We start from the raw sequence: 26,431 nt of genomic DNA, 5'->3' as shown, positions 1-26,431 counted from the left end.
AAGATGTCATCATTCAACAATTCATAATCAGTAACAAAGTCCACCATAGAAAAAAAATACTCCACTCGGTTCTCAAGAAACGGTCTGACATCGAACTTGAACTCGTTATCTAGATCATTCGTTGAGAGTTCTTCTATGCTGTGAACTGATACCTGTTAAGGGACAAATAACACCATGTAACACGATTTTTGTTTCTTGGTTATCAATATCATTTTCTAATTGGTTTTATCATAAAAACATTAAAAAAACTTTATTTCCCTGCAAAAACTTTTTGCGAAAATTGAAAATTGCGCACCAAATACCATGTAACTGTACGGACACGTCGTGTGTCGATATATATTTTCCTATCTTAAAGATAAAGTAGGTACCTACATTAAAAATAAGCCCAAAAAAAGACTGTGTAGTGTTATAATTTTCCTATATAATTATGGAAAGACCCATGTATCGGAATTTACCCGTGCTTCAGAAGAAATACGAAAAGACAACAATCCTGGTCCGGTACTGCTGTTCACAGCGAACAGCGTATCCTTTATTGATTTCCTGTAAAAAAATCATAGCAAAATCAAGACTAAACATATTCAGGCGGTTTATTGAAAGTAACATGCAGTAATCTTATCTGTCTATCTGTAGAATGTACACAAATCGACAAATTGTCTGAATTTCAGTACACGCGATGTTCACATCGTGATCAGACTCATTATCAGTGGCAAATCATTAATTTGTATCAAACGATAAGTTAAAGTTAAAATAAGTTTGCAATTCACGTATTCTATATAGTATAATTTTAGATAGGTTCATGTTTGATTTTGCGTCGCGTATATTTCGTGATATCTTAAATAAATAGAACAATTGAATAGTTAACTCACTCGCTGTTTAAGGTGTTGAAGGAAAAACATGGGCCGTACTCGGAATCGACCTCGTGAAAATGTTTGCAGCACGGAAACTCCTGCCCGTTGAAACTGCACTCAGACAGAATTTCTGTGCATGCCTTATGAACCTTGTGAAGTGTTACAAGTGACGATGAAAGTGTTATTACATAATTGGTAACAATAAGCAATACTAAAACTATTGTTATGGGTGACAATACGAAGAGGCGAGGCAGACTTGTTTTATTGCTCGAAAAACGATTGTCATGTAAAGTACAGTTTCAAATTGAAGCCCCAACTATATTATAAATTACGTGCCCATATTGAGAGTATATGCGACAGCGAAATTTTTAAAATGAAGAGGTATGTTAGTTTCAAAATTATTTCATAATTTTTTTTTATCAATACGTATCTTGTGCTACCTCCTTGTCATAACTAACGTATTTGCATTTCGGTAACTTTCGAAATATATGCACAAAGTTTTTTACTAAATTATTTTGCTTAACAATAAAACTAAAACTAAATAAGATATAAAAAACAGCTTAGTAGGGGATTGTAGATCTCTTGTCGCAGATCCCAGATAAATGTCATATGAAAAATGTCGATTACGTTAGTTATAATAAGGAGGGCAGTATATGTCATCAACGATTTATTTCTCATTAGTACCAGTAAGATAATTCAACTGACTTGCCGTTAACTTAAAGCGAAAGCCATCTTACTTGTTCAATAACCTGTCTCCATGATAAGTCACAAGGTATAACGTCCCCGCATGGTACACACACGGTCTTCTTGCACACGCCTTTAGCAAACATCAAGTCAGCTATATACCTCTTGAAGTCAAAGCCCATCGAAGCCATCAAATCCGCTAAATAATGTTAAAAAAATTTAAATTAGCCATACCCTTAGGAAGTCAAAATGAAAAAGAAAATGTATAGATATTACGTCAAAGAATTCAATTGAAAACTGCTACTGTTAGTAGCAGTAGAGCTCCTTGTGAAAGAGTTCGTCCAAGGTAGTACTGTCACATTACTATGTATGCATTACTGCTGTGGTTTTGAACGGTAAGGGAGCTGGTGAAATTACAGGCACATGAGACTTGTCAACTTATGTCTCATGGTGACGGGCGCAGTGGCAGTGCCCCTCAGATCTTTGCGATTTAAAGCTGACTGGCACTGCAACTGTTATGCACAGGCGTGTAGCTTTCCTTCAGGGGCACGACTTGTTCGCCCCGTCGCTTGATATTATAAAAAGAAATAAAAAAAAAAACAAATTCTCAGTATATACTGACAAGAGCTAGTAAGAAACTCTCAGGGTTGTGTATATTTTGTTAACGACGTTATTTTACGGGTGGATTAAAAAAAGAATTATTCCGATTGCATGCTAATTATGTATGAAACACAGCGAAATAATTCATCGTCCTGTAATCGCATCTCTGAGTAATTATGAAATAGATAATTAGGTTATTTATTATCTGCGTGACCGCGAACAAGGCAGACATCTATGTACCTCGCTGCTATTAACTATACAGGTTTATTTTTTAAATACTACAAGAACTTAAAAGATTATTTTTGGTAAATTAATTATGTTTTGTAAAAAATCATGGAACTAAAGTTGTTGTTTATGATGTTAATAAATGTAAACCTTGGAGATTATTGGTATTTTACAAATAACCCTGCGTCGTATAATATTTCAAGTCAGAGACTTTATTTGGAAACAAAGAATTACTATCGATTTGAAATTTAAAAATCATACGATAAGTTTCTGCCAACTTTTTCTGCACGGATCTTGAATTATATGCCTCGCACACAGTGACAGCAGGAAACGTAGTTGTCCAGGTTATGTACAAAGTATCGGGAGTGTAGTTCACTTCAGCTCCTTGCTCCGCCACAGGTACAAGTAGGAGGTACAAACAACCACTGCATGCTAGAAGGACTATTAGCCAGAATAATCTGGAAAGAAATTGGACGTAGTTAAACAAAAAAGATCCAATGCACATCCAGTCACTTTCGGGGCAGTTTGAAGTTAAAAGTGTTTCTTTTTATTTATTTCGAAACTTATAATGTCATGTAACTTCAGAGATATTTATTTATGTTTATATGTTGGATTTTTTGCTGATCTAAGAGGTAAGACTTTAGGAACCGTTTGATACCATCAGTCATTTTTTGATAATTTTGTGGATAGATCCTTTTTGCTTAACTACGTCCAATTATAAATCAAATTCGTACCTCTTCACTGATTGAGCACCTGTTTGTTTAAATAAAAATAAAATGTTTCTTTATTTAGGTTACCCATTAATAACATCACAATTAAATAGAATTTTATTAACGGAAAATTATTATTATTAATGACGTAAATAATTAAGAACTAAAGTAAATAATTGAATTTACATTACAAATAATAGTATAATTATAATTAAGTTATTTATATTTTTAAAATGGAGTGTTCGCTTACAAAGTAGCACGTATCGCATACTGTCCTTACAATAATATTGGCCGAATTGTTTACTCTCGTAAAAAAAGACCAATGTCTCTTTCGTATTATAGCGAAAAGATCATTTACTCTTTATATTGAAGTTAGAATTATTCTCAAGATTTGTTTTATGGTTTTTTTTTTTTTTTCAAAAATCATTTTCAATTATGTTAAGTACGTATCTGCCTATCTGTACTTAACGTCGAATCTTATTATACGTTTCATAATCGTGCCTTATTTACGCCTAATCATTTTTCACAGATCTAAATAAATGATAATGACAGAAATAAACATGCGTATAATTATGCAAACTTAAAATTAACACATTTTTCAAGGTAAAATCCTTTATTAAATAGAATCAAACCTAATTGTTCAGCATAATCTGTAGAGCACGTTGAGATAAGCAAAACAAATGAACATCGTTCGCACATACGTACTATGCAAAGCACACTTCTATGTATGTACTTATATGTCACACGATTAATTGACTCACGTGCTAATTTTTAAGATTCTTCGCAAGTTTACTGTTTACGTTAGTACGTCTACTACGTCGCTAGTGGCCTGAAGTCACATTGAGTTTTGTTCATGTGAAATTCATTAGTTTAGTGAAGTGGTGTAGTCGAAATTCATTGGAAATAGTGAGAAATTGTATCAAACGTATCGATAAGTTCTAGACATATTAAAGGTATTACAAATATTTTCACGGAACTGATAGTTACCTTGCGAAAAAAGGAGCGTCTTCTCTAAACAAATGGCCAAGACCATGTATGCCACTGTGTCGTCCAAAGAATAAAAATCTTCTTTTAAAAGAAATTTCAAATTGATTTCTCCGGTGCTGTGGTGAACGAATCATTCCGTCTACTTAACGTGAAATAAATCATATGACGATTGTTTATTTAGTGAAAAGAGAATAGGTACAAAAAATTAATCACTACTAAAAGCTTTTATCGAGTAGGTAATAGACCTAATGTACTTAAAATGTAATTATTTACAATATGCTTCGTGCACGACACTGGTTCATTTAAAATTAAACACACTTTAAAATATTTATTTTTTAATAGAACAAATAATCAAAGTATATGTATATTATATGACTTTATAATACAGATACTTAATCATCTAAAATGCATTTATGAATAAATTTACCTTACGAAACTGGAACATAAATCTATATGGAAATCTAAAGCACGCACTGCATGTTGGCCGAGCCTAGTTCAACGTAAGCGTAGACAAATTGATTAGACGAGTTTTGTGGAGCTGCCCACACGTTGGCCGCTGTCAGTTTCCATTGTCCATTGTCCCTATCTACCGACCCGAGAGATACGAGAGACTACGGGCTCGACGGCAAGGCCAGGATACGGCGGTCGTCCGGGCCAGTAATACGTCTTCAAGGGCGTCTCTGACCCGGACTTGGGTATGGACTCGCCGGGGTTTGTGGTTAGCTGCAGGGACGAACACGTTCGTCTGCACCTGTAGATGGTGACCGGGGCGTTCGTCCCGCGCGCAGCTAGCGCGTCTTAGTAGCGGTCTAGTTGAGGGTCTTAGGCGAAGAGACGCGCGGGACACGTGAGTTGCCTTTTAAGTCGGTGGCTATGTCCGGATATCGTTGCAGGACCCTGCCACTTGGCATCTCCTGCACTAGCCCGGAGCGCGACAGGAAGTGAGCGTGCCTACAGCTCCGGTACCTATCTGGAAAATAGATAGGGTGCTGTACGTGCACCCGGGGCGGCTCACCTAAGACACTAGCTTTGCAGAGAACCGGATGAAGTGCGTGAAAACGTGCTAACCTGGGGTTACGACCTGACTTACATGGTTCCTGTGCAAGTTTGCTTGCACAGGTCATAGTGCCCTTCCCACATAACCAAGAGGTTGATAGGGATAGGGGTAGGGGCACTATAAACAAAACTTCTGTAGAAAGATATGGGACTGTCCATTGAAACAATATGGACGACGCCGACGCAGAAGTTATTGCAGCTGTTGCTGTTTATTTAATAGCGCCTGTTAGTGTATACCGCAATAAAGTTGTAAAAAAGAAAAGAAAAAACAAGGTGGTGGATGCTGAGTATTCACAAAAATAGCACAAGGTAAGATGAACATAGAAGAAAGTCTTTGGGGTTCCAAATAATAGGTTCATTCTGATAGAACTCCAAAAACTTGAAAATATCTTGATGTTTACTGAGCGATATTTTGCAAGTATTATCGCGACAGATGCCAACCGATTAATGGCGGGCGGACAACGTGTATACACCATTGGCAGAGCGTTGGCGCGCGCCATTGATTTGTGCAGAAAAACCAACACCGTTTCTAAGTGAGACGAGTGGTCAGGAGCGACGGCGAGACGTGACAAGCAACGCGAAATGAACCCTATATATGAATATAGCTTAAGCGCTCGCCTTCACTAGCCTAGGCTCGGCAAACATGTATTGCGGGCTAAGGATATAAATTGCTTTAACCAATTACGTACAAGTCTACAGTGCTTCTATTTTCTCAATGTCCCTCGGCAACCTTCGTGTTTCGGCTGTCGTCGGGTTTTATTCAGTTGCACTTAACCTTTGGTACAGACCGAACGCTTTCAGTCGACTCTGAAGTATATAAAGTTGCCATTACATTTTTTATTTATTATGGGAGGAAAGCCATTAAAGTCACAGGCACGACAGATAATTTACAGCGTATACTTGTATTTTTTACAAGAAGCCTGAAATCAAGAATACCTGTTCGAGCAGCGCTGAAAGTGATTATTCCATCGATGGCGAACATACTAACATAGCTATGTCAGATGAAGGAATGCGTTCAGACACGGACTGAATTGAAATGATTAATAACCGGAAAAATATTCATTTTTAGTTATATGAAATAAGCACTCTTTATTTACTTTATATTTTTGTTCACTTGGTTATTGACATGGAGTAAATGTTATAAAAAACAGGTAAAAAGTTTTACAGCTCTATATAGTTCACACGGAAACCAAAACAAAACAATAAAGTACGTTGTTCAAAATTCGATTTATTATAGATTTTTAATCTAATAATTTTTGGGCATGGAAATTAATATTCGTGTGCATTCGAAAATCCGATGATTGCCGAGGCACATTGATAAAATGGAAGCACTTGTACATTATTGCATCAATACATTACGATTATTATCATATTATCATTGCTCAAAATAGATGTGTGACGATCGAGTTCGATCGAATCAAAATGATTCGAACTGCACCTGTGACACGATAACCCGGTTACTAACATCTAAATAACCCGATCATTTTAGAGTTTCAAGTGTCGTGCGCGCAATATTGGACTTTATCTCTATAATTTTAGACATTATTCAACAATTCACTATATTAGTATTGTCTCGTTCACTCTCACGTGAAGCCCCCAGTCACGACACGGTTCGTCTTCTCATTCTTCGTTTAGGTCGAACATTTGTTTGACAGAACTTTCATTCGATCGAACCAAAAAGTCAAAAGCAATCGATCAAGGAGTCAACGGGTCAACAGGTTAACGGATCAATGAGTCTATCAATCATTCGTTTATCCTAATTGCTCGGTGGCGTAGTTTCCGTAACAGGGTAATTTTGTACGTTTAATCTGTTTTTCGGTATGTTGTGTTTATTTAAGAGTGCACTAGCTAATGTTAAAGTATGAATGAATAATAAATTAGTAATTTTGAACGCTCATAAGTTTTTTGTTCTGTATATTTGTTTTGTAACACCGTTTTCCTAGAAAGAAATTTTAGTGTCCTAAGTGTGGTTTATCAATGATGCATTTAACTATAGACACATTACCCATCAGCAGGAAAGAATAAACGCTAATTGTATAATTTTACACTTTTAAACGTCATGTTGAAGTATCATAAGAGACGGGTGACCCGCTAAAATATCGAATGTATGGTCGAATCATTTGACCCGATCACACTACGCATGGGTCATGATCGACCCAGGTTATCAAAAATGATCGACGGACACAGGTCTAGCTCAAAACTGATGTTATTTTTGTACAACCTAACCTCCAAGGAGAGATACAACCCAACCTTGGAGGTTAGGTTGTACAAAAATAACTTTAAACACATTCTCAGAGATAAACGTAACAATTATTGTCATGATATTTCTTAAACTCTAGATACTGTAGCTTTCTCCTGCGCCGGAGACACATCAATTTTAAATACACACTTACCTAAAATTACAAAGACAAGTCTATGATTGAGTAACCATAGTTAGAACTACGTTTACTCAATCATAGATCACAATTATCTTTGTGAATAAAGCGACGATGATACAATAAATTGATCAGCGTGTAGCTATTGCTTTACTTGCTTGTACAGTTTTATCCGAACCACCAATCGAACCAGCTACTCTTCGTCGTGGTCGTAACATATTTCTTTGTAGTAGACTCCATAAACATTGAGTCAGCATGGCCTGGTAACTTGGTGGTCGTCCTGTGGTGCCGGTCTAGCCTGAAACCTTCGCGGAGATCGTGAAGTAGGTCTGCCCGCGGGTGATGTCTCTCGAATTCTGTTGCTGTAACAAATAACTTAACTTAAAATTTTGTAAAATTTAAAACAAGCAATGTGTCTTTAGAACGAGGGTGTGTGTGGAGGGGGGAATGTGATAGAGTATCTGTTTGTATGAGTGTGTGTATGTGTCAAGGTTCAGTAAAAGAAATACGAAGAATAGCACAGTGCAGTTATAAAATTAAGTGGTAAAATTACGACTTAGTCAATAATTTTTCCGTTTCCGCATAGTTAAGGGTTTGAAGGCATGTTTGTAATTTGTTTTTAACATGATGTTTATTTAGAGGATGTAATGTCAGCAGTATGTCCAAACGATTGTATGTAGTTGAGCTAATCACGTAGTACTTAATGCCTCGAGGTATAGTCCTGTGATATACTGGAGGGCATAATCAAGCTTGACATGCTCTTAACCCTGCACTTCATTGACAAAAAGGTAATAAGTAGGTATTAAGGTAACTTACGACAATAAGGTTGCTTTTCAGTGGTGAGCGCGAAATAGGGTCCGCTTGCTTTTGGCAAACCATTGCCTCCTACTGCTCTGACGCCCATCTCTGCACAGGATCCTTGCCTATCGCATGCCGCCTCCAGACTAGTATTTACCCTGTGTTAGACAGACAATTATAATAAATACGATATCTATTTAGTAGCAATATTTTAGTAGCAATAAAACTCCTTGTGAAAGAGTTCGTCCAGGAAAGTACTGTCACCTTACCTATTTCTGCCGCCTAGCAGTAATGTGAGTAATACTGCGTTCCGGTTTGAAAGGTAAGGGTGCTGATAAAATTACAGACACATGGGACTTGTCAACTTATGTCTCAGGGTGACGGGCGCAGTGGCAGTGTCCCTCTTTGCGATTTAAGTCTCTGAGTGGCACTGCAAGTGTTATGGACAGGCGTGTGGCCAGGAATCACCAGGCGTAAGACGTGTTCGTCCCGTTACTTGGTATTATAAAAGAACAAAAGTTGATGGCTTTTGTATAATAATAATATCGCACTGCTATTACATAGTGTTATAACTCAAAATACATGAAATTCAAGATTGTACCATTGTTGAACGTATAATTTGATTATCTACACGTCAATAAAACCGTCGTTAGAATATTGTAAAAAACAACTAAAAGATATATACTTAACGCAAAATAAGACACACATGTGAGCTAGTTCTGGTCAAAATAGTCCTTATTCAAAAATATGACATTATTTATTCTTTTATTTTTAAATATGTATATTTGGCAAGTAGAAAATAACCTATACATAAATTTACACAGATCTTTCAAGAGAAGCGAGTAATTCGTTTTTCGGCGATTCTGAGAATCCACATCACACATCTGAGAAATACACTTTTTGAGTTATTACACTGTTACATTACAAGTGCGATATGGTAGTCATAGTCATTATTATGACTATAATAATATGGTAAGAAGCAACATTCCAACATAACATACTCCAAGCCCTTTTCCCGTCGGGGTAGGCACCGATAATAGCCTTCCTCTTGCTATGAAAAAATAAACAAAATATGTTTGTAGTAAATTACATACCCGTACAATATTATTTTGTCCATTCTAAAATAGAATTTCAAGGGAAATGATGTGAACTCTGTAAACATGATATCATTGATGTCGGTACAGTTCTACGGTAAAGCATCTAGCGCCCGCCATATTTATTTTCTGTTGATGTCATAGGCCATAGCCCAAATAGCCTACGACATTTGTGAAACGTATGTCTTCACTTAGCAAACAACACCGCTCAAGACTTTTCGACTAATTTGAAATGAAAGTGAAAAAATATGTGTGTATAATTTTGTTTACCTATTATTAGTAATAAGTGCTATATAATGTATAGATAACAAATTCCCTGCCTGCAGACTTTTATTTAAAAAAGAAATAATTGTTGATGACTTGATTTTATCTAATCATCACCCCTATCATCGGGGGAGCAGACGTAGGCTGGGGTTAGGTCTCTGTGTTGTGGATATTCCAAGGATTCACATGAAACGTTACGCTTCCACATTTATATGGCGAACGGCTATGGAGTGGAATTCGCTGGCTACAAACTAGGGTTATTGCTGATGCAGGTTTTTTACACATGTGCTGATTTCTTGGCCTTTACATCAGCGGATGCTGATTTTATGTATTTAAAAAACGCGAAAAATATACATCGTCACTGAATCTATCTACATGAAAAAGCTTTCTATTTTTTTGGTATTGTATTGAAATATTATCCCAATGAAAATAATCAATCTACATGAAAACAATCAATCTGCCTAGCTAGCTTAATCGTGGTCGAGTTTTATCAAAGTTGCATTCCAAAAAAAAACAGCTGAGCTCACAGAAATCCAAATAAATATTTATTTAGATTTCTGTGGCTGCTTTTTCGGCAGTCTGTTTTTGGAAGGTTTGTAAATTCCAGCGTGTGTACTGATATTAGCGACAACCCTGCTGCAAACTTGTTCCCTGAATTGGGTTATCTTGGGTCTTTTCAAGCCGAGAGTGAATATTTAGGTGTGCATGCTCCATCGTCGACTACATCGTCACTTTCCACCAGGTGAGATGGAGATCAAATGTGCACTTTTTTCTTTTTTTTTAATATCTAAGGAGGCTAAATATTATATGTAAATCGGTTGCACGGGACTTCACGATACAGGCTTGCCTAGTGGTGAGACCGCGGTAGTCATAAAATTGTTGCGATCATTCTGTCAAATATTTTTTAAGTGTTTTGTTGAATGTCAGGATGTTTCACCACTATGATATTCTATTATTTTTTTGTGAAATTACTCCACTAGTTTCTTATAATTATAAATACAAAGAACTCCTTCGATCCGGCCGGATTCGAACCGACGTCTTCTTTTTTTTATCGTTTTTACTGATAAAAAAAATTAAATCTATTTTTTATGATATTCCCCTTATATTTTGACTTGAGTAACGTTCAAAAGTAAAAACCGCAAATTTTTTACCTGTTCGGTGTTATTTGCTAAGCGATGATTTGTCGAAATCAGTTGCAGCGTGGGTGGTACACAAATACAAATCTATGATACTAGCCACACACGCGTGAATGTCACGTAGACATAGTACACTATTTATTCGGTACAATAACGCAATAATTGTTAGCAATCAGAACCTCACCCTTCATAAGTTAAATTCCACCGATGGGCCCTGAATGTGCAATTACTTCTCGTAATCAGTGACTCGGTGAACAGTAGATACGCGCGGCCATGGCTACAAATAGCCTGCTGCAGCCCTATTAAACAAAACGTTATTTATCAATTCAATATGAATCATTAATAATGACAACTTTTCATTAAAAAACCGATCTCAAACGTTTGTGGTTTACATCTACACTCATTAAAAATGTATATTGATCAGCACGTTTTTGCCAATTGCTAAAAGTCAGGTTAAAAACCTGACATCAATGATAATCATGATTTTTAACAGCAATGGTTTTTCGGTCTATCTCACAAAAATATCTGATATATTTATATTTTATTTAATTTTAATAGGGTAATAAATAATCTTAAAATCGCTAAACACTTTTGATGTCTGTATTTGCCAAGTTTTATAGAAATCGGTTAACGGAAAGCAAGTGAAAAATAATAAATCGCATTCTTCCTCTGATTTGCCACCCTTAGACGAGGAATATTTTTATTGAATGGGAACACTCACATTTCTCAACAAAAAAAGAATCATCGAAATCGGTTCACAAATGACGGAGTAATCGCGTAACATAAAAAGTCGAATTGAGAACCTCCTCCTTTTTTTAAGTAGGTTAAAAAAGAGGCGAACTTGAGAATAACTTACCTGAAACAGAAGAGGGCAACACTTGAGCCCAAATCGAATTGGAGCTATTAACACAACCTGGTTGCTTCATACCACCGTTAGGATAGAAATCTGCGGTACCTGCAATAGCAGATGACAAATATATGTAATTTATTACCTTGTAATACACATACCCCATTACATTTCAGAACGTTATAGTAAATTAGATTAAATGAAACGTGAAAGATCGGTCACAACGTCATCATCAACCCATTTATAAGTCCCACTGCTAGTCATAGGTCTCCTCTGAAGCGAGGGTTTAGGCCATTGTCCGCCACGCTGGCCCAATGCTGGTTTGGGACTTCACACGTTGTCCAAGAATTGTGAACCTTCTTCGACGTGCAGGTTTCCTCACCGAAAAGCTCAATGTAAATTTCGAAATCAAATAAATTTTCACAATTAAATTCTAAAAAACTCAGAGGCAACCCCGGATTCAAACCCACACACGGCTTCTGCTTGAGAGGTGTAGGTCAAACCATTAGAGACGTTGTGTGTGCGTTGGCAAGGCGCTGACGCTCGACAGACGCTAATGTAGGGAGTCTCAGAGGCTGTCACGGCTTTTTTATAATAACCTTGTAGGAGAAAATAATAAGAACATACGTATATATGTATACGTGTAAAAAGAAGCGTACCAATGGGATCAGGTAGTCCAAATCCAATCTTAGTCAATAAACGGCCGTTAGTATGGATAACATCGACGAAATCTGCATCATTTGCATCCAAGCGTTCAACTAGATTTGACGTGCGGAAGCACGGCTGCGCTGGGTCCAACCCTTTAAGATAAAGTCGAATAAAATGTGGGATAATATTGTTTGATCCACAAAGAATAGATCAATTATTATTGTAAATGTGCACTTTTTAAAATAAACGATGTATTAATTGTTCCCTCTATAATAGGTAACTTACGGATAAATTATAAATAAACTGCATTCATGGTAGGAACTTTTCTGATTGTTCGATCTTTGTATTAACAAATTATAACAAATTAATATATATAAATCAAACATTTTTTGCATAGCTCCGAACAGATTATAATATCCATTGATTTAATTTATTTTATGTCTCAGAGAAAAGATCAATCATTAAAATAGATGACCGTTTAGATTTTTTTGCCTGCTGCTTTTCATCACTTAAATACATGCTATCAAATATTTACACTGAGTATTATCATGAAATGAAACTAGATAATAAAAATTGCTATGGAAATTAGGTAGTGAACACTACTAGTCCGAGAATGATCTTTCAAATGTTTTTTTAATGATGGGACGAACAAGTCGCGTGCGCCTAGTGGTAAGCGACACGTTGCAGGGTCATTCAAATCGCTAAGATCTGGGGTGCACTGCCTGTGCGCACGTCACTGTCACAAGTCCTATGTGCTTGTAGTTTCGCTAGCACCTTTAACCTTCAAAACCGTAGTAATGCGTACATTATACTGATTGGCGGCTGATATAGGTGTGCTATCAGTACTTCTTTGAATGAACTCTTTCACAAGAAGCTCTTTTGCGACTCGTTGGAAATGAAACTATTTTTTTTAAAACCTTCCAATGTGCACCAATCGCGAAAACTTAAGAACTCTATATCTATTGCTACTGTTTTGTCATTCACGTTTTTATTTAATTATGTGGCCTGCTAAACTACATTTGGTGCTGATATTTTGTTTTGTAGAGATGATTCAGACCATTGAATTTAAGTTGAATAATTTCTTATCTATGTGTTCGGAAAGGCGTGTTTAGTCTGAGTGACATAATGTATTATGTTAGTATACAATTAAATAAATAAAATTTAGACACATCACTTAAATTGCTCCGATCCCAAAGTAACTAAACCAATTGTGGTATTGAAATCAGAAACAATGACGATAGGTAGGTACCACGAATACTATAAAATAATAATAAAAAAAATAAATAAAAAAAAGGTACCACGAATACCCAGATCCGAGACAATATTGAAAACTTTGTGTCTACATTAACCCGGGCGAGGATCGAATCGGGAACATCAGAGATGGTGACACCGTGAAAATCGGTGTGCAAGCCACTCGACCACTGAGGTCGTCAAATTAGAATAAGATCTTTTTGTATTACTTTATGTAAGTTTATTTTCAATCAGCAATCGCGAATTTGTCCATTGCTAGAGTTTTGTCTGACTGTAACAATTTTAGGTACCTGTAATTCTTCCGACACCGCCCAAGTGAAAAGAAACATAGGAGACAATGTGAGCGCCCAAACTATGACCGATAAAGTGGAAATCTTTGACCTTTGCACCCGTGGCGTTCATTAACTGCCGCAGAAACCTAAAAACACCGAAGTCATTAATATTCAATACTTGTATCATTAAGTTGTTTTTATTTTGTGAAATAACTCCATTCGTTTGGTATAATTATTAAATACAAAGGTGGAACACAAAGAAAAATTTCTTTTACCCCACAGGACTCGAACCTGCGACCACTCTTCCAACTAAGCTACATACAGGTCGAGTTACCAAAGCCGAAAAAATCAATGCAAAGATTGATAGACATATAAAAGAATTTCGTCAACTTGGTAACTCGACCTGTAGCTTATTTGGAAGAGCAATGGGGACGGAATCCCGTGGTCGTAGGGCGAAGGATTTTTTCATGGTTTTCGAACTTTGTATTTAAAAATTACATTCACTACTTGTTATAGTATTTTATCCTGTAGCTAAAGCAGTCTTTCGGTTTTACCCAATGATGTCAGAGCCCACTTGTCGAGTGTTTGCGACTGCCCTCCAGTATTTCCAAGTATTTCCTCCTCCACTCCAATCTACCGCGATGACATTTACGTCTCCCTAAAATTAAAATTAAATACGTCATAATGGTTAAACTTGTTGCAATCGACCGTCATTTATGAGGTAAATTTTGCCAGTCATTAGTACGTACCCAGTCCAATAAAGCTCTAGCCATGTCCGTGACCCAAGAGGCGTTGCTATGGCTCATGAAACCATGTACAATCATTATCGTTTTCCTGGAGGCTTTAAAGTCTACCCATTCGAGACCGAATTGTTTACCTGGATACACCTAGAATAACTTGTAATTTGTTAAGTACAGACTTAAAACCATGATGAAATTATGTAGATATACATATATGTGGGCGGGATTACCTGTACTCTGTAGTTTTTATCTCGCGAAGACATGTAAAAATGTGTGTTCACTTTCTCGGCGGTATCGGGTTTCATATTGAAAAGCCATGGTAGACTATTAGTCAAAGAGCCCAAGCCAAAGCAATCCACCACTTCTGGAACTGAACTTCGTGTGGTGGTTTCCTAAATAAAACATAACTGACATTGAAATATTAACGTATTGTTAACTTGATCGTTAAATCGAAGAAATCACAGTTGTACTTTGTCTTTTATTATGTTCTAATGGTTTGGTGTTTATTGATTCCGTGCTAGCAATTTTTTTACGCTTACGTTATTTCAATGAAAATAAATGGAACCTGAAAAGCATCAGCGTAATCTAGATTGGAAGTTGTAGCATATCCACTTGTAGTAGTCCCAGAATGCGTATTCAAAAACTCTTGCAAATCTTCAGGGCTTATGTGGTTTTCCACTGTAAGAAAAAAATGAGATTCATAAAAACTGCATGAACCCACATACATCCTTCTGCTAAAATATTTCCGCTGCACAGATACTAGTGTCGATACACTGCAGTGCATAAATACAACCATTTCCGGCCCTATAGATACCTAAACAAGATTTTTATGACGTATTTTATTTATCATAATTAACCTTTACTGTCCTCCGAGTCGCGTGACAACTTTCTTTGTGTGTTATTTTCGTATCAACGTAAAAATATGATGTTGATACCGTCCTTGGTTGCTAAGCAAGTCGTACAGCTAATAAACAAAACTTGCAAAATGCTCCCTCTCGACCTTAACCCAATTTGATAATCTATTTAAAAAGAGTGCTTATACTTAAAGCGAACTCTAGACAAATCTGAATAAAACGTTCATCCATGGCGATAACATTTTCAAAGCTACTTTATCATGGTTATTCTATGTGCTGCTTTATTTTTATCATCATCAACCCATTTATACGTCCCACTGCTAGGTACGGGTCTCCTCTCAGGCGAGGGTTTAGGCCATAGTCCGCCACGCTGACCCAATGCGTTCAATGGGTTCACAACCCTCAGAAAACGTGTGTCCCCCGTTTTCTGAGGGTTGTGAACCTTCTTCAACGCACTGGTTTCATCGCGATGATTTTCCTTCACCGAAAAACTCATGATAAATTTCAAATTAAATTTCACACATAAATTCTGGGTGCGAGTCCGGATTCGAACCCACGAGCCTCTGCTTGAGAGGCAGTAGTTCAAACAGTGAGGCTACCACGGCTTTTTATTTTTATAATAAACATAATATATGTATCAAGATGATGGAACTAAACTGTGTATATATGCGAAAGGTTAATCGAAACATCGATTTATAGATTTATAGATTTATTTTATTATCTTGTAAACTTTATACTATTATATACAATATATTGTATTACAAGAATCGTTACAAATAGTAATAAATGTTACATTTCAAAAAATTACAAATATCCAGTACAATTTTTTTTACTACGTAATTTTAACATAGTCATTGTAGTTATGTGAAATAATGTAGGAACATATCATCAAGGGCTGTGAGTTAGTATCACAATTATGAGTTTATACTGTCGATAGTCGCCACGATACTTTGATAGCATCAAAAGTTTGACAATGTTCTACGGCAACAATAAGAACTAAATTTCTCTACATAGGCATATTTTACGCGGTTGCTAGATACAATCGACGACGAACGATACAGTGCGCTCCATTTTCAATGTTCAAGAAAAATGCTTTATTACAACATGTTTATTTCTTTAACTACAGTTTTACGTGTGTTTAAAAGTGGTTTTTTTTAGGTAGTCACCAAGACAACTGATCAACATTTTTCTTGACCTCGGGTACATTTCGTGTCTTCGATGCATTCAGGTATTCAGGCTAAGCAGTTTGCCGCGGCGCGGAGTGGCTGCAACACGCCATCTCACGACTAAGTAACTACAAGCCAAGCCTTCAGCGATAGGCTTCTATTATATATATTTTATTTACAAATATTGCTTGCGACAAAGTCAATGTTGACTGTAATTTATATGCCAGACAATTAATGTATTTGTATGTTATTTCGTTTTTATCGAAAACTAACTGAAATCTAATATTTTCTGTAATTTAGGGCTTACCAACCCAACTAATTGAATAATTATTAATAAGTAGGTAGAAACAAAAATACTCACAGATAACATCGTAAACTACATAAAATGATTATAACCATAATATAATATACTTACGCTCATCAGTTGTTCTTATCCAGGGATGGCCCTTGGCACCGTGTACTTCTTGAAAAACTATTACTTGAAATACAATGTACAACAAACATATGCGAATTGCCCGCATTTTATACTAATTAAATTCTGCTAACGGCACCAGACCACAGTACACTATAAAGTGGCACTTTTAATAATTCGCGGGGTTTTATAATGAAGACTTTTGAGTCACCGCTGTTTAATATAATATTAACATTTATTAATGAAAATGGGCCAAATAACCACGACCTTCCCAAGGCATGACATTGATCTAGAAATAATAGTGTGTCAGTATTTGAATTCAGTATTTATTTGCAATTCGCTGTTCAGTGATTGCCACAGGAAGCGAACAAGATAGCTGTTATCAGGAATCATAAAAATTCTATGGTAAAATAATTCCTTCACACTCTTCGGCAAAGTACCTACTTACGTAAATCAATCACGTTCAAAGGCAACTTATTGAGCTATAGAAACGTCTTAAATAAATGTCAATTATTTCGTTGAACTGTATATCATATTTTCGCCAATTAGCGATTGTAATCATAATTGTTGCGCCGGAGAAGGAGGCGTGTGACAGTAGCTACGCATATAGAGTCTTGTCTGAGGTCAAATACAAGCGAGAATTTACTTTGTTTTTGTACTCTTAAGACAGTATGCTACGAGTAGCAAATGCATAGGAACTTTTTTACCGAGTGGTAAATTTTTTTTAAGTTTTCAGGAATAGATTCGAAGTACCTATAGAAGATTATTATCTAAAGTTGCTACATACGCATTATGTTAGTGTGGTGTATTTTATTCACCGTAACCACCGTTTGTGTTATAAATACATTATTTCCCAAGAGGAGACCCGTGCACAGCATCAGAAAGTCTAAGTGACGATGTCCATGTATATTATATGTTCTATGTTCTATTATTAATTTAACCCTTACAAAAATACAATAATAATAGAAAAAAATTACCTTCAGGTAAGCCAATGATCAGAAACGATGAATTGATTTTCCTCAAATTAAAATAATATTAAATTTTGCCGCCTACGTATTGCAAATTACAAATACACACAAAATAACAAACGTAATAATAATTTTCTTCCTCTTTTTTCCTCGTGTATAGAGAATGTTGTTAGAAAGAGACAAATAGATAACGGTTTTTGTGTTGCCAATTTAATGTATCAAATATTACTACTGATTTTTTTTTTGTCAGACAATTTTAATGTAGTTGTGCTTAATATAAATTAAAGACACTCATTTTTTATAACTGTGGGAACAAACTTATGTAAAACACGAATAAATATATAATTTTCATCAAAAAAGCACACTGTTAAAATTATTTCGCAGATTATATATACCATTTGTTTTATGGTAGGAAATGCGTCGTCACTATTGGCTGAACCGAATAACCGTTCAAAATTTCGTGCAACTGCTTTCAAAAGTTCAAACGTCTAACCGTTTGAAATCTCCTTTGTCAACAATCATCTGCAATTTATTGTTAGTTATTAAATATTTTACTTGATTTTAGTTTACATTTATAAGTTAGTTTTAAAATGACGTCGATCAAAGAAGACGAGAAGAAAGAAATCCCTGAAATCATACGTGATCCTCAAACAAACAGCACCTACCAGAGGTTAAGGTTTTTTGGGAAGGTAAGTGATTGAGTCACTCGTTTACATAACTAAAAATTGATTATAGTAACTAATGTATGAGCCCAATTAACCGCGGTCACAGTGGAAATTTTATGGATAAACTGCAAGAGTTCAAAATGAGTACCTTGAATAACGGTTACAATAAAACACCAACGCCGTCTGGTAAATTGATTTAGTCATTAGTATATGCCGATAGTAACTAGTAAATTCATTGTAATTAGTCTAAAAATTATAAAATTAGTTTTGAGTTTTTAAATAAGGTAAACTATTGTTGTAAACTAAATCCCTTTTTTATGCGACCTGCATCAATTTGAGACCTTCTTGTAACATAAATGTGATGTTAACTTTCATGAAATGTTCTTATCAATTTACATAAAACAAAAACATGTTAAAACATTATTAAAATAAAAAATTAAATATATTAAACATATTACAGGGTGGTTTCGCAAAATGCTACGAAATTCAGGACATAGCCTCAAATCAAGTGTATGCAGGAAAAATAGTATCCAAGAAGCTAATGGTGAAGTCCAGCCAGAAGGAGAAAATGGCACAGGAGATCTCAATCCACCGCTCTCTGCAACACAAACATGTGGTTGGCTTCCACAGCTTCTTCGAGGATTCACTTAATATCTACATTATACTTGAACTCTGCAAACGTCGGGTAAGAGTTATTACTAAATATAGAAGTTTCGAGCAGCTACTGTGCTACCCAGTACTAATATCAACAACAGAATCTTGCACACATTTGAAGTCAATCTCAAAATAAAAATTAGAAGTAACTTTATATACTACAATTTTTAGTGTTTTTATTATCCATAGTTCATAATTTCATGCACACACACACATGCACACACACACACAGTGTGTGTGTGTGTGTGTGGCTTGGATAGGGTTGCCCATCACTTTCTCGTACTAGTTATCTGGTTTAACACATTGATTGCCTATTACCAAAGTTGAAGAGTTGTCATCAAATGGCCGATCACGCGTTATCGCGTAGACATCGCTATCGAGTTTCTGCACGAAATAGTATAGCAGCCACCACACAAAATTCCTATTTACAGCTTGGCAATGAACATGTTAACATGCACAGTGACTTTGTACGAGCGTCGTAGCAAGCAAATGAATGTATTATAATTAAAAATATAAATTGAAAACCACTTAAAATGTTATATTTTTGGCAGGTACTTTTTATCAACCAAGGTATTTGAAATTACGTGTAGAAATTTTATCATTAGTATATAATTCACTACGTATTTATAGCATTTATCACCAATACAAATGGAAAATCCAAGAATCTGTCTCCACAACAAACAACAAATTCACGTAGTCTCATTATGGAGACACATAACAAATTAAATCATCATCATCAGCCAAATGACATCCATTGCTGAATTGTTAATAACAATATATTGCATATTTCTAGAAGTCTACCCCAATTTGTCACGAATTAACTGTAACGTCAAGGGGCTACATTATGCTTCCACAAGGGCTTACATAATTTTCTATTTACTCCAAAGTCTATGATGGAGTTACACAAGCGCAGAAAAGCTATCACAGAGCCAGAGACTCGGTTCTACATGCACCAGATACTGCTGGGTGTGCAATACCTGCACAGCAAGCGAATCATCCACCGTGACCTGAAGCTAGGCAACCTTTTCCTTGATGATGATCTACATGTCAAGATCGGAGACTTTGGCCTTGCAGCCAGAATTGAATACGAAGGTAAAACAAATCAACATGATGATAATAACTAATTCCAGAAAAAACTAATTGGTGTTAAAAAATTTCTATCAATCTGCAGTAGATTAACTATCACATTCATAATTCGTAAAGGTAATAAAAACAGTGTACCAATATTAATAAAATTTTATCTTTTATTGTAGATAATATTGGATGGCTTTTTTACATCCTTTTAATAATTACAAGTATATATAGAGTTCTTATGATTTCGCGATTATTACACATAGGAATGAAACTAGTTTTCGGATCTAAATTGCGTGTTGCGCGTTTTTTTTGAAGTGATTTTTTTTAAATGTTGTAGTTTTTTTGGAAAAAATAGATATGGTTATGGGATTTAGATCCGAAAAATTAGTAATAAGTAATTTACCAATTTATTTACTTATACTACTCATGTTAATGTGTATTCAGGAGAGAGAAAGCAGACTCTATGCGGCACACCAAACTACATCGCGCCGGAGATCCTGACAAAGAAAGGGCACTCGTTCGAAGTGGACATCTGGAGTCTAGGTTGCATCATGTACACACTACTTGTGGGCAAGCCGCCCTTCGAGACCTCCACTCTCAAAGACACCTACAAGAGAATCAAGCAATGTGAATACAGGTATACATTTTATTTTTCTTCTGATTTTTTTCTTAAAGTTTAGTAATTTAAAACTACTTATGACATTGCTCTTAATTTTTTTTATTATAATTTTGTTATGTGTTAAATGTGAAATTACAAAATAAGGTTTAAAATAGAATTTTCTCAATATGTGGATTGTGACTATAGTAATATTTTGTGCAAATAGTGACGGCGTATACCTCGCAATGCGCATATGTTGCTCGGGCCCCTGGCACAAATTGAGCGTCCGGTACGCTCAGGCAGTAGTCGACGACAATACCATCAACCATCGGCTCAGGTGGATATAAACAGCACAAGCCCTATGGTGACGGTCAATCATTTATGTCTTGTGCCCAAAACCATACACTTAAAAATACTTGTATAGTCATCTTTATGTCGAGTGCTGTTGTCCTTGTGTATCTAATAATGGTTCACTGAAAGCAAATAATCATATAAAATTAATACACTCAGTAACATTTTCACTTCGCACCTAAAATATAATCTCCAAAACATGAAACTCAATAGTTATTAATCATACAGGATTCCATCGTCGCTGCGAAAACCTGCGGCGTCGATGATCGTACTGCAGCTGCAGTCGAATCCAGCGCGGCGGCCTTCGGTTGACAAGCTACTGCAGCACGAGTTCTTCTCTGCGGGGATCATGCCGGCCGCACTCCCGCTCTCCTGTCTTACCACGGCCCCGCGTACTGACCAGCTCGAAGGCATTGCACTGCACCGCCGCCCTCTCAATGAGGTTAACAGTAACGGTAAGTACGCGTAATCAGTTGTGTAGATCCCACGTGACCTTGACAGTTATAATAATTGTAAAATGTTATTCCGACCCTAGATCATACGGCGATGGCAGTGGACTCGCCGATGAAGCGCGAGCCGATGCCAGCAGAACCGCGCTCCGTAGAGCCTAATTCGCACCGGCAAAACCTCATCGCGCTTCGCAACCACCTCGCGAGCTTGTTATCTAATAAGGTATTAAATATGACTTCTACAATGTTTCGGTTTCTTACCTCTTACCAAGTATTTACAAATTGTAAAAGTATGTTTCATTCCAATATTTCTTTTATTGAACATCATGATGTTTTTACTACCATGATATTCAATAATTTTAATGGTTCACTAGTTGGCTATTATCATTGATATGTGTCAACAAGTGTTTAGTACATTTGTTTACATTTTTCAGCTTATGTGTCGTCCGGAGTGCCTAACAGATGAGCTCAGTGATCCCGCCGCACAGCCTCTGGTCTGGGTCGGCAAATGGGTGGATTACAGCGACAAATACGGCTTTGGCTATCAACTCTGCGACGAGAGTGTCGGAGTCATGTTCAACGACACCACTAAACTTATCATGCTTGCTAATGGAGTGTAAGTATACGATTTTTAATCTTAAAGTTTTCAACCACGCCATATTGCATGCGAAACTACATCGCAACTTTCGCTTGATAGATGACGCTGGTGTATCTGTCCATACCTTTTCGACTACTGAGCACGGATATTATAGGGAGAGATATTAAGTACTCCAAAACTGGCCAAAGGCAGCGTGTATTCTGATATTACCTGTCTGCTTTAAAGGACGAAGTGAAAGTGCTAATGATTTGTTGACAGGAATGTACACTACATCAATAGACAAGGCCAGGAGCAGTACATGACCATGCGCGAGTATCCCTCGGAACTCGAGAAGAAGATGAAACTTCTCACCTACTTCCGCAGATATATGACAGAACACCTTATGAAAGCTGGTATGTATTATATATATTGCAAGTCTCGTAAAAAACAAATAGGAAAGTGTCTTTGTATTATATCATTACACATTCAGACATAATTGATGACATCAGTATTAGATCTCCAACGCGGGACAAATTGAAGTGACCATAAGGGAAACATCCAGAGAGGTGAACAATTATGTAGTTAAATATTCAATAAAGAGAAAGCATAATAAGGCAATATTCTTTCTCTGCCACGTCATCCTCACCATCAAATGATATGGTTAAAAATAATCATGTTTTAAAAAAGTTACTACTTGCACTGTGCAAGACACTTTAATTAAACTTTGTTAAGGCTTGTATTTTATTTCATTTACTTTTATGTTCCTCAGGTGCATCAGTACCCGTTAGGGAGAGCGATGGCTTGTCACGATTGCCACATTTGCACCAATGGTTTAGGACCACATTAGCAGTCATTATGTACCTGACAAATGGAACTTTGCAGGTAAATGTTTATAGTTTGCTGGATATACAAAATGTGCAAACCGTCTACTTTGTAAGTCACGCGCTTTGTAAGGAATAAAATGTAATAATTTTGTGGGGTGTTGTCGTAAATATATAGAACACAACTTTTATTTTATCTCCAGATAAACTTTCAAGACCATACAAAAATAATACTCTGTCCACTGATGCAAGCCGTCACGTACATCGACGTGGAAAAGAATTTTCGAACATTCCGCTTCGCCACGATTGAGGAACACGGATGCGACAAGAAGCTTTATACGAACCTCGCTTATGCTTTAGAGAAACTAAACAGTGTATTATCCAATAAATTGTGCTAGCGAACACATATCTCGTCACTTTATATTTTGAATAAATGAATTTCAATAGTGCCCTGCAAAGGACTGCTTACTCATACTGGTTGAGGTTTCAAGTGTTTATAGGGTTAGTATTTCAAATATATTTTCCACAACTTTTGTTTAATCTCTTAGTTTATTAGCTGTGTTTATAATTTTGTACAACAATTGTCGCTAAAATCAATTTTGGTATATTGTTGGTATACAAGTCCATACTTGGATTATTATCTTCCATCATAGTTGTGTCTGTTAAATAACAAAATAGCTGGTTCTTAAATTATTTAAACCAGTGACAAAATCTCATTAGTACAAAATCTTGTAGAATAGATGGATGAAACTGGCTAGATGCCAGTGTGTTGACTATAACAGTACCAAGGTAGACAATACGGTCATTGTATACACCTTGTGGTTTTAAGCAAATTCTGAATAAGTTCAAATTTTTGGTTGATTCTTTAGCAAATAGCGCACCATGACTGAGGGATACGGTGCGACAGTCACATTATTTGGAACATTTAGTTGTAATTACATATTTTTTAACATTTTGTTTCTGCATTTCGGGTACATTGGAAGAAAATTGTGTAGGAATACAAAAATATAATTTGCAAGATACATATTTCATAACAATTTGAGATGTTTATGTATTTTATAATAATCAATACAAAGAAGTTAGTGTGTCAGTATTAATGCAATTTTGTTGGTGTTGAAGCACTTCCACTTGTAATGTAATTCAAAAGTCTCAGGTGAAATTTGATTACATTCCTCATGTAAAGTAACATGAACAGATTTGACAATAAAGTTTTAAGAAAAATAGTGTTTTCATTTGTTTTTATGTTGTATTTCATTTAATGAATCTGAATACAAAATTGTTGACTTTAAGTTTAGCTAACATTAATAATGTAAGTCCTCTCAAATATAAACGTCAGAGTCAACACGCCAAGATTAATAATGTTAATATTGTGACCTTTATTATGGTACATTTGACATTGATTATAAAATCATCCATACATGACGATTTTATTTCAATCTATAGGTGGACAAATAAAATTAAATTCAACTATAAAGTTACTGTCACTAGTAACTTACACAATTTGTTAAATATCTAATGATACTGAGCATATTATAGTTCAGAATGTATCGCATGTTGATGCGGTAGGGGATCGCTGGGATGTACAAAGAGCCCTTCCTTGGCTTGCCAGTCAGTGTAAGACCCATACTGTGAATTGATACCCACAATTTCACCCTGACCGCTAATAGGCCGTCCAAATGTACGCCCCGAGCCTGCCAGATACCTGTAACATAAAATAAACCTCACTAGAAAATGTGGGTATACTAGCTTCAAAAATAGGTTAAAATATACTATTTATAGTTATATATATGGACAATTAAAAAAGGTATTTGTAGATGGAATCAACAATGCCAACATACATTAAAAATGAATACATCAGGAAGTTAAATGCTATACAAAAGAAAACAACTCACGCTCCAGTGTCTACATGTCGGAACTTCACTGGAGTGTCTCTTCTCCAGAAGTCATTGTTGCACACAACAGTCCAGTGGTCTCCAGTGTCACCTTCACCATCCTCGTCTCCATAGCATGAAACCTCCTGATGCCCAGATAGAGGTGATTGGAAGTAATGTGAATGCAAATTCTTCTTAGTGCTCACATGGTGGAGCCGAATGTTGGTATTACACTTGATTGGTACTCTGAAATAAAAACATAAATATGAGAAAGATTTATTTGTTAAACAATGTGTATTGTTTGAATAAACAAACAATGGTTATGTCAACAGTTAACAGCAAATTCTAGTATTATTATTTTTCTAACTCATGCTACATTATCAATGTCATCATTTTCCATCAGGTGACATAGAAGTTAAATGCGCATTTTTATATAAAAATAAAAAAACGTATTTTTTAGGACGAATATTTTCACAAGTTATGCTAATCTCATATGTAATAAAAGTCATGTAAAACAATCCTGAAACCATATTATGCGAGGAGCATCACATTTTGACTTTTACTTTTTTGATGCCAAATGTTTGCATGTTTCTATGAATAATTTATCCAGCCTGAACAGCAACTGCTCAATCCTTCTCCAAAATATGTTTTAAATGCTCGGACATAAACTCAATGCTACAAATCCATTCAAAGAGAGTAATCAAAATTAAAATTTATTGTATTTATTGGTTCTTGTTGTGAAGCTCCTCAATTGTAACTAAGAAAATTCATACAACAAAATATCTGAAGACATAAGAAATACCATAAGGTTGGCTAATTATATTACCCTCTCCTGCAAGTCTCGGCCATTGGTGCTCGCACTTGCCAGTGGCTGTTGTAATCGTCGGATACATCTACCGCGGTGACCGATTGTTGTCCAGAGCCGGAGCCGTACTTTACATCATGCGAATGCAGTCGCAGCCTCAGGTCTGTGTTCATAAGCTTCAGAATCGTGCCACATGTTACGTACTCCGCCCTCGAACCTGCACTCAATATAAACAGATTTTTCAGTGGGTATATTCAAGCTTCAATTCATAATAACAGACATTTATCATAGTAATTCTCCTGTAACGTAAGGCCACGTAATGTTATCCAGGCAATGTGACGAATGTAACTTAATACTATAAACACGTATATATTATTCACTGCTTACCTTCAGTTACATGAAACAAATAAACCGTTACATAAAGCACTGCAAGTAATTTACTGAAAAATACATTAAATAATTTGATAAAATCCATAATTACAGACACGATCCACCTGCACACAGGAATAATGACAACAATAAATTTGTAAAATTTGACAATACGAGTAGTAGGCAGTGTTACCAGGCTTTTGTGAAGTTAATTCGCCAATTTATGTCATGTATGTTAAGTACCCAATATTCGCCCAAGCCA

At 35.9% G+C, this 26,431-nt stretch overlaps 3 protein-coding genes across 3 annotated transcripts; 1 reads left to right on the top strand and 2 right to left on the bottom strand.

Annotated features, from left to right (window-relative positions):
• Positions 1 to 7,399: 7,399 nt before the first annotated feature.
• On the bottom strand, positions 7,400 to 17,350 carry LOC113232790 (pancreatic triacylglycerol lipase-like). Its single transcript, XM_026467581.1, has 11 exons — positions 16,971 to 17,350; positions 15,101 to 15,213; positions 14,766 to 14,927; positions 14,545 to 14,682; positions 14,350 to 14,453; positions 13,814 to 13,941; positions 12,284 to 12,424; positions 11,634 to 11,732; positions 10,962 to 11,076; positions 8,302 to 8,441; positions 7,400 to 7,847 (listed from the first exon to the last, which is right to left on the bottom strand). The coding sequence occupies exons 1-11, from the start codon at positions 17,074 to 17,076 to the stop codon at positions 7,654 to 7,656; spliced, it is 1,440 nt and encodes a 479-aa protein (XP_026323366.1). The 5' UTR covers positions 17,077 to 17,350; the 3' UTR covers positions 7,400 to 7,653.
• A 1,159-nt stretch (positions 17,351 to 18,509) lies between these two features.
• LOC113232789 (serine/threonine-protein kinase polo) lies at positions 18,510 to 23,793 on the top strand. Its single transcript, XM_026467580.1, has 10 exons — positions 18,510 to 18,624; positions 19,061 to 19,285; positions 20,142 to 20,346; positions 20,773 to 20,965; positions 21,506 to 21,732; positions 21,813 to 21,949; positions 22,161 to 22,342; positions 22,583 to 22,716; positions 23,073 to 23,185; positions 23,328 to 23,793. The coding sequence occupies exons 1-10, from the start codon at positions 18,526 to 18,528 to the stop codon at positions 23,520 to 23,522; spliced, it is 1,710 nt and encodes a 569-aa protein (XP_026323365.1). The 5' UTR covers positions 18,510 to 18,525; the 3' UTR covers positions 23,523 to 23,793.
• A 437-nt stretch (positions 23,794 to 24,230) lies between these two features.
• LOC113232791 (stromal cell-derived factor 2) lies at positions 24,231 to 26,364 on the bottom strand. The gene is made up of 4 exons (XM_026467583.1): positions 26,188 to 26,364; positions 25,822 to 26,017; positions 25,017 to 25,241; positions 24,231 to 24,826 (listed from the first exon to the last, which is right to left on the bottom strand). The coding sequence occupies exons 1-4, from the start codon at positions 26,273 to 26,275 to the stop codon at positions 24,655 to 24,657; spliced, it is 681 nt and encodes a 226-aa protein (XP_026323368.1). The 5' UTR covers positions 26,276 to 26,364; the 3' UTR covers positions 24,231 to 24,654.
• Positions 26,365 to 26,431: the final 67 nt, after the last annotated feature.

Source organism: Hyposmocoma kahamanoa, unplaced genomic scaffold (genome assembly GCF_003589595.1).
Source record: "Hyposmocoma kahamanoa isolate Upper Pololo Valley unplaced genomic scaffold, ASM358959v1 78, whole genome shotgun sequence".
In the NCBI taxonomy this organism is placed as follows: Eukaryota; Metazoa; Arthropoda; class Insecta; order Lepidoptera; family Cosmopterigidae; genus Hyposmocoma; species Hyposmocoma kahamanoa.
Note: the sequence above shows the minus strand (reverse complement) of the source record. Positions and strands in the feature narration are given on the sequence as shown.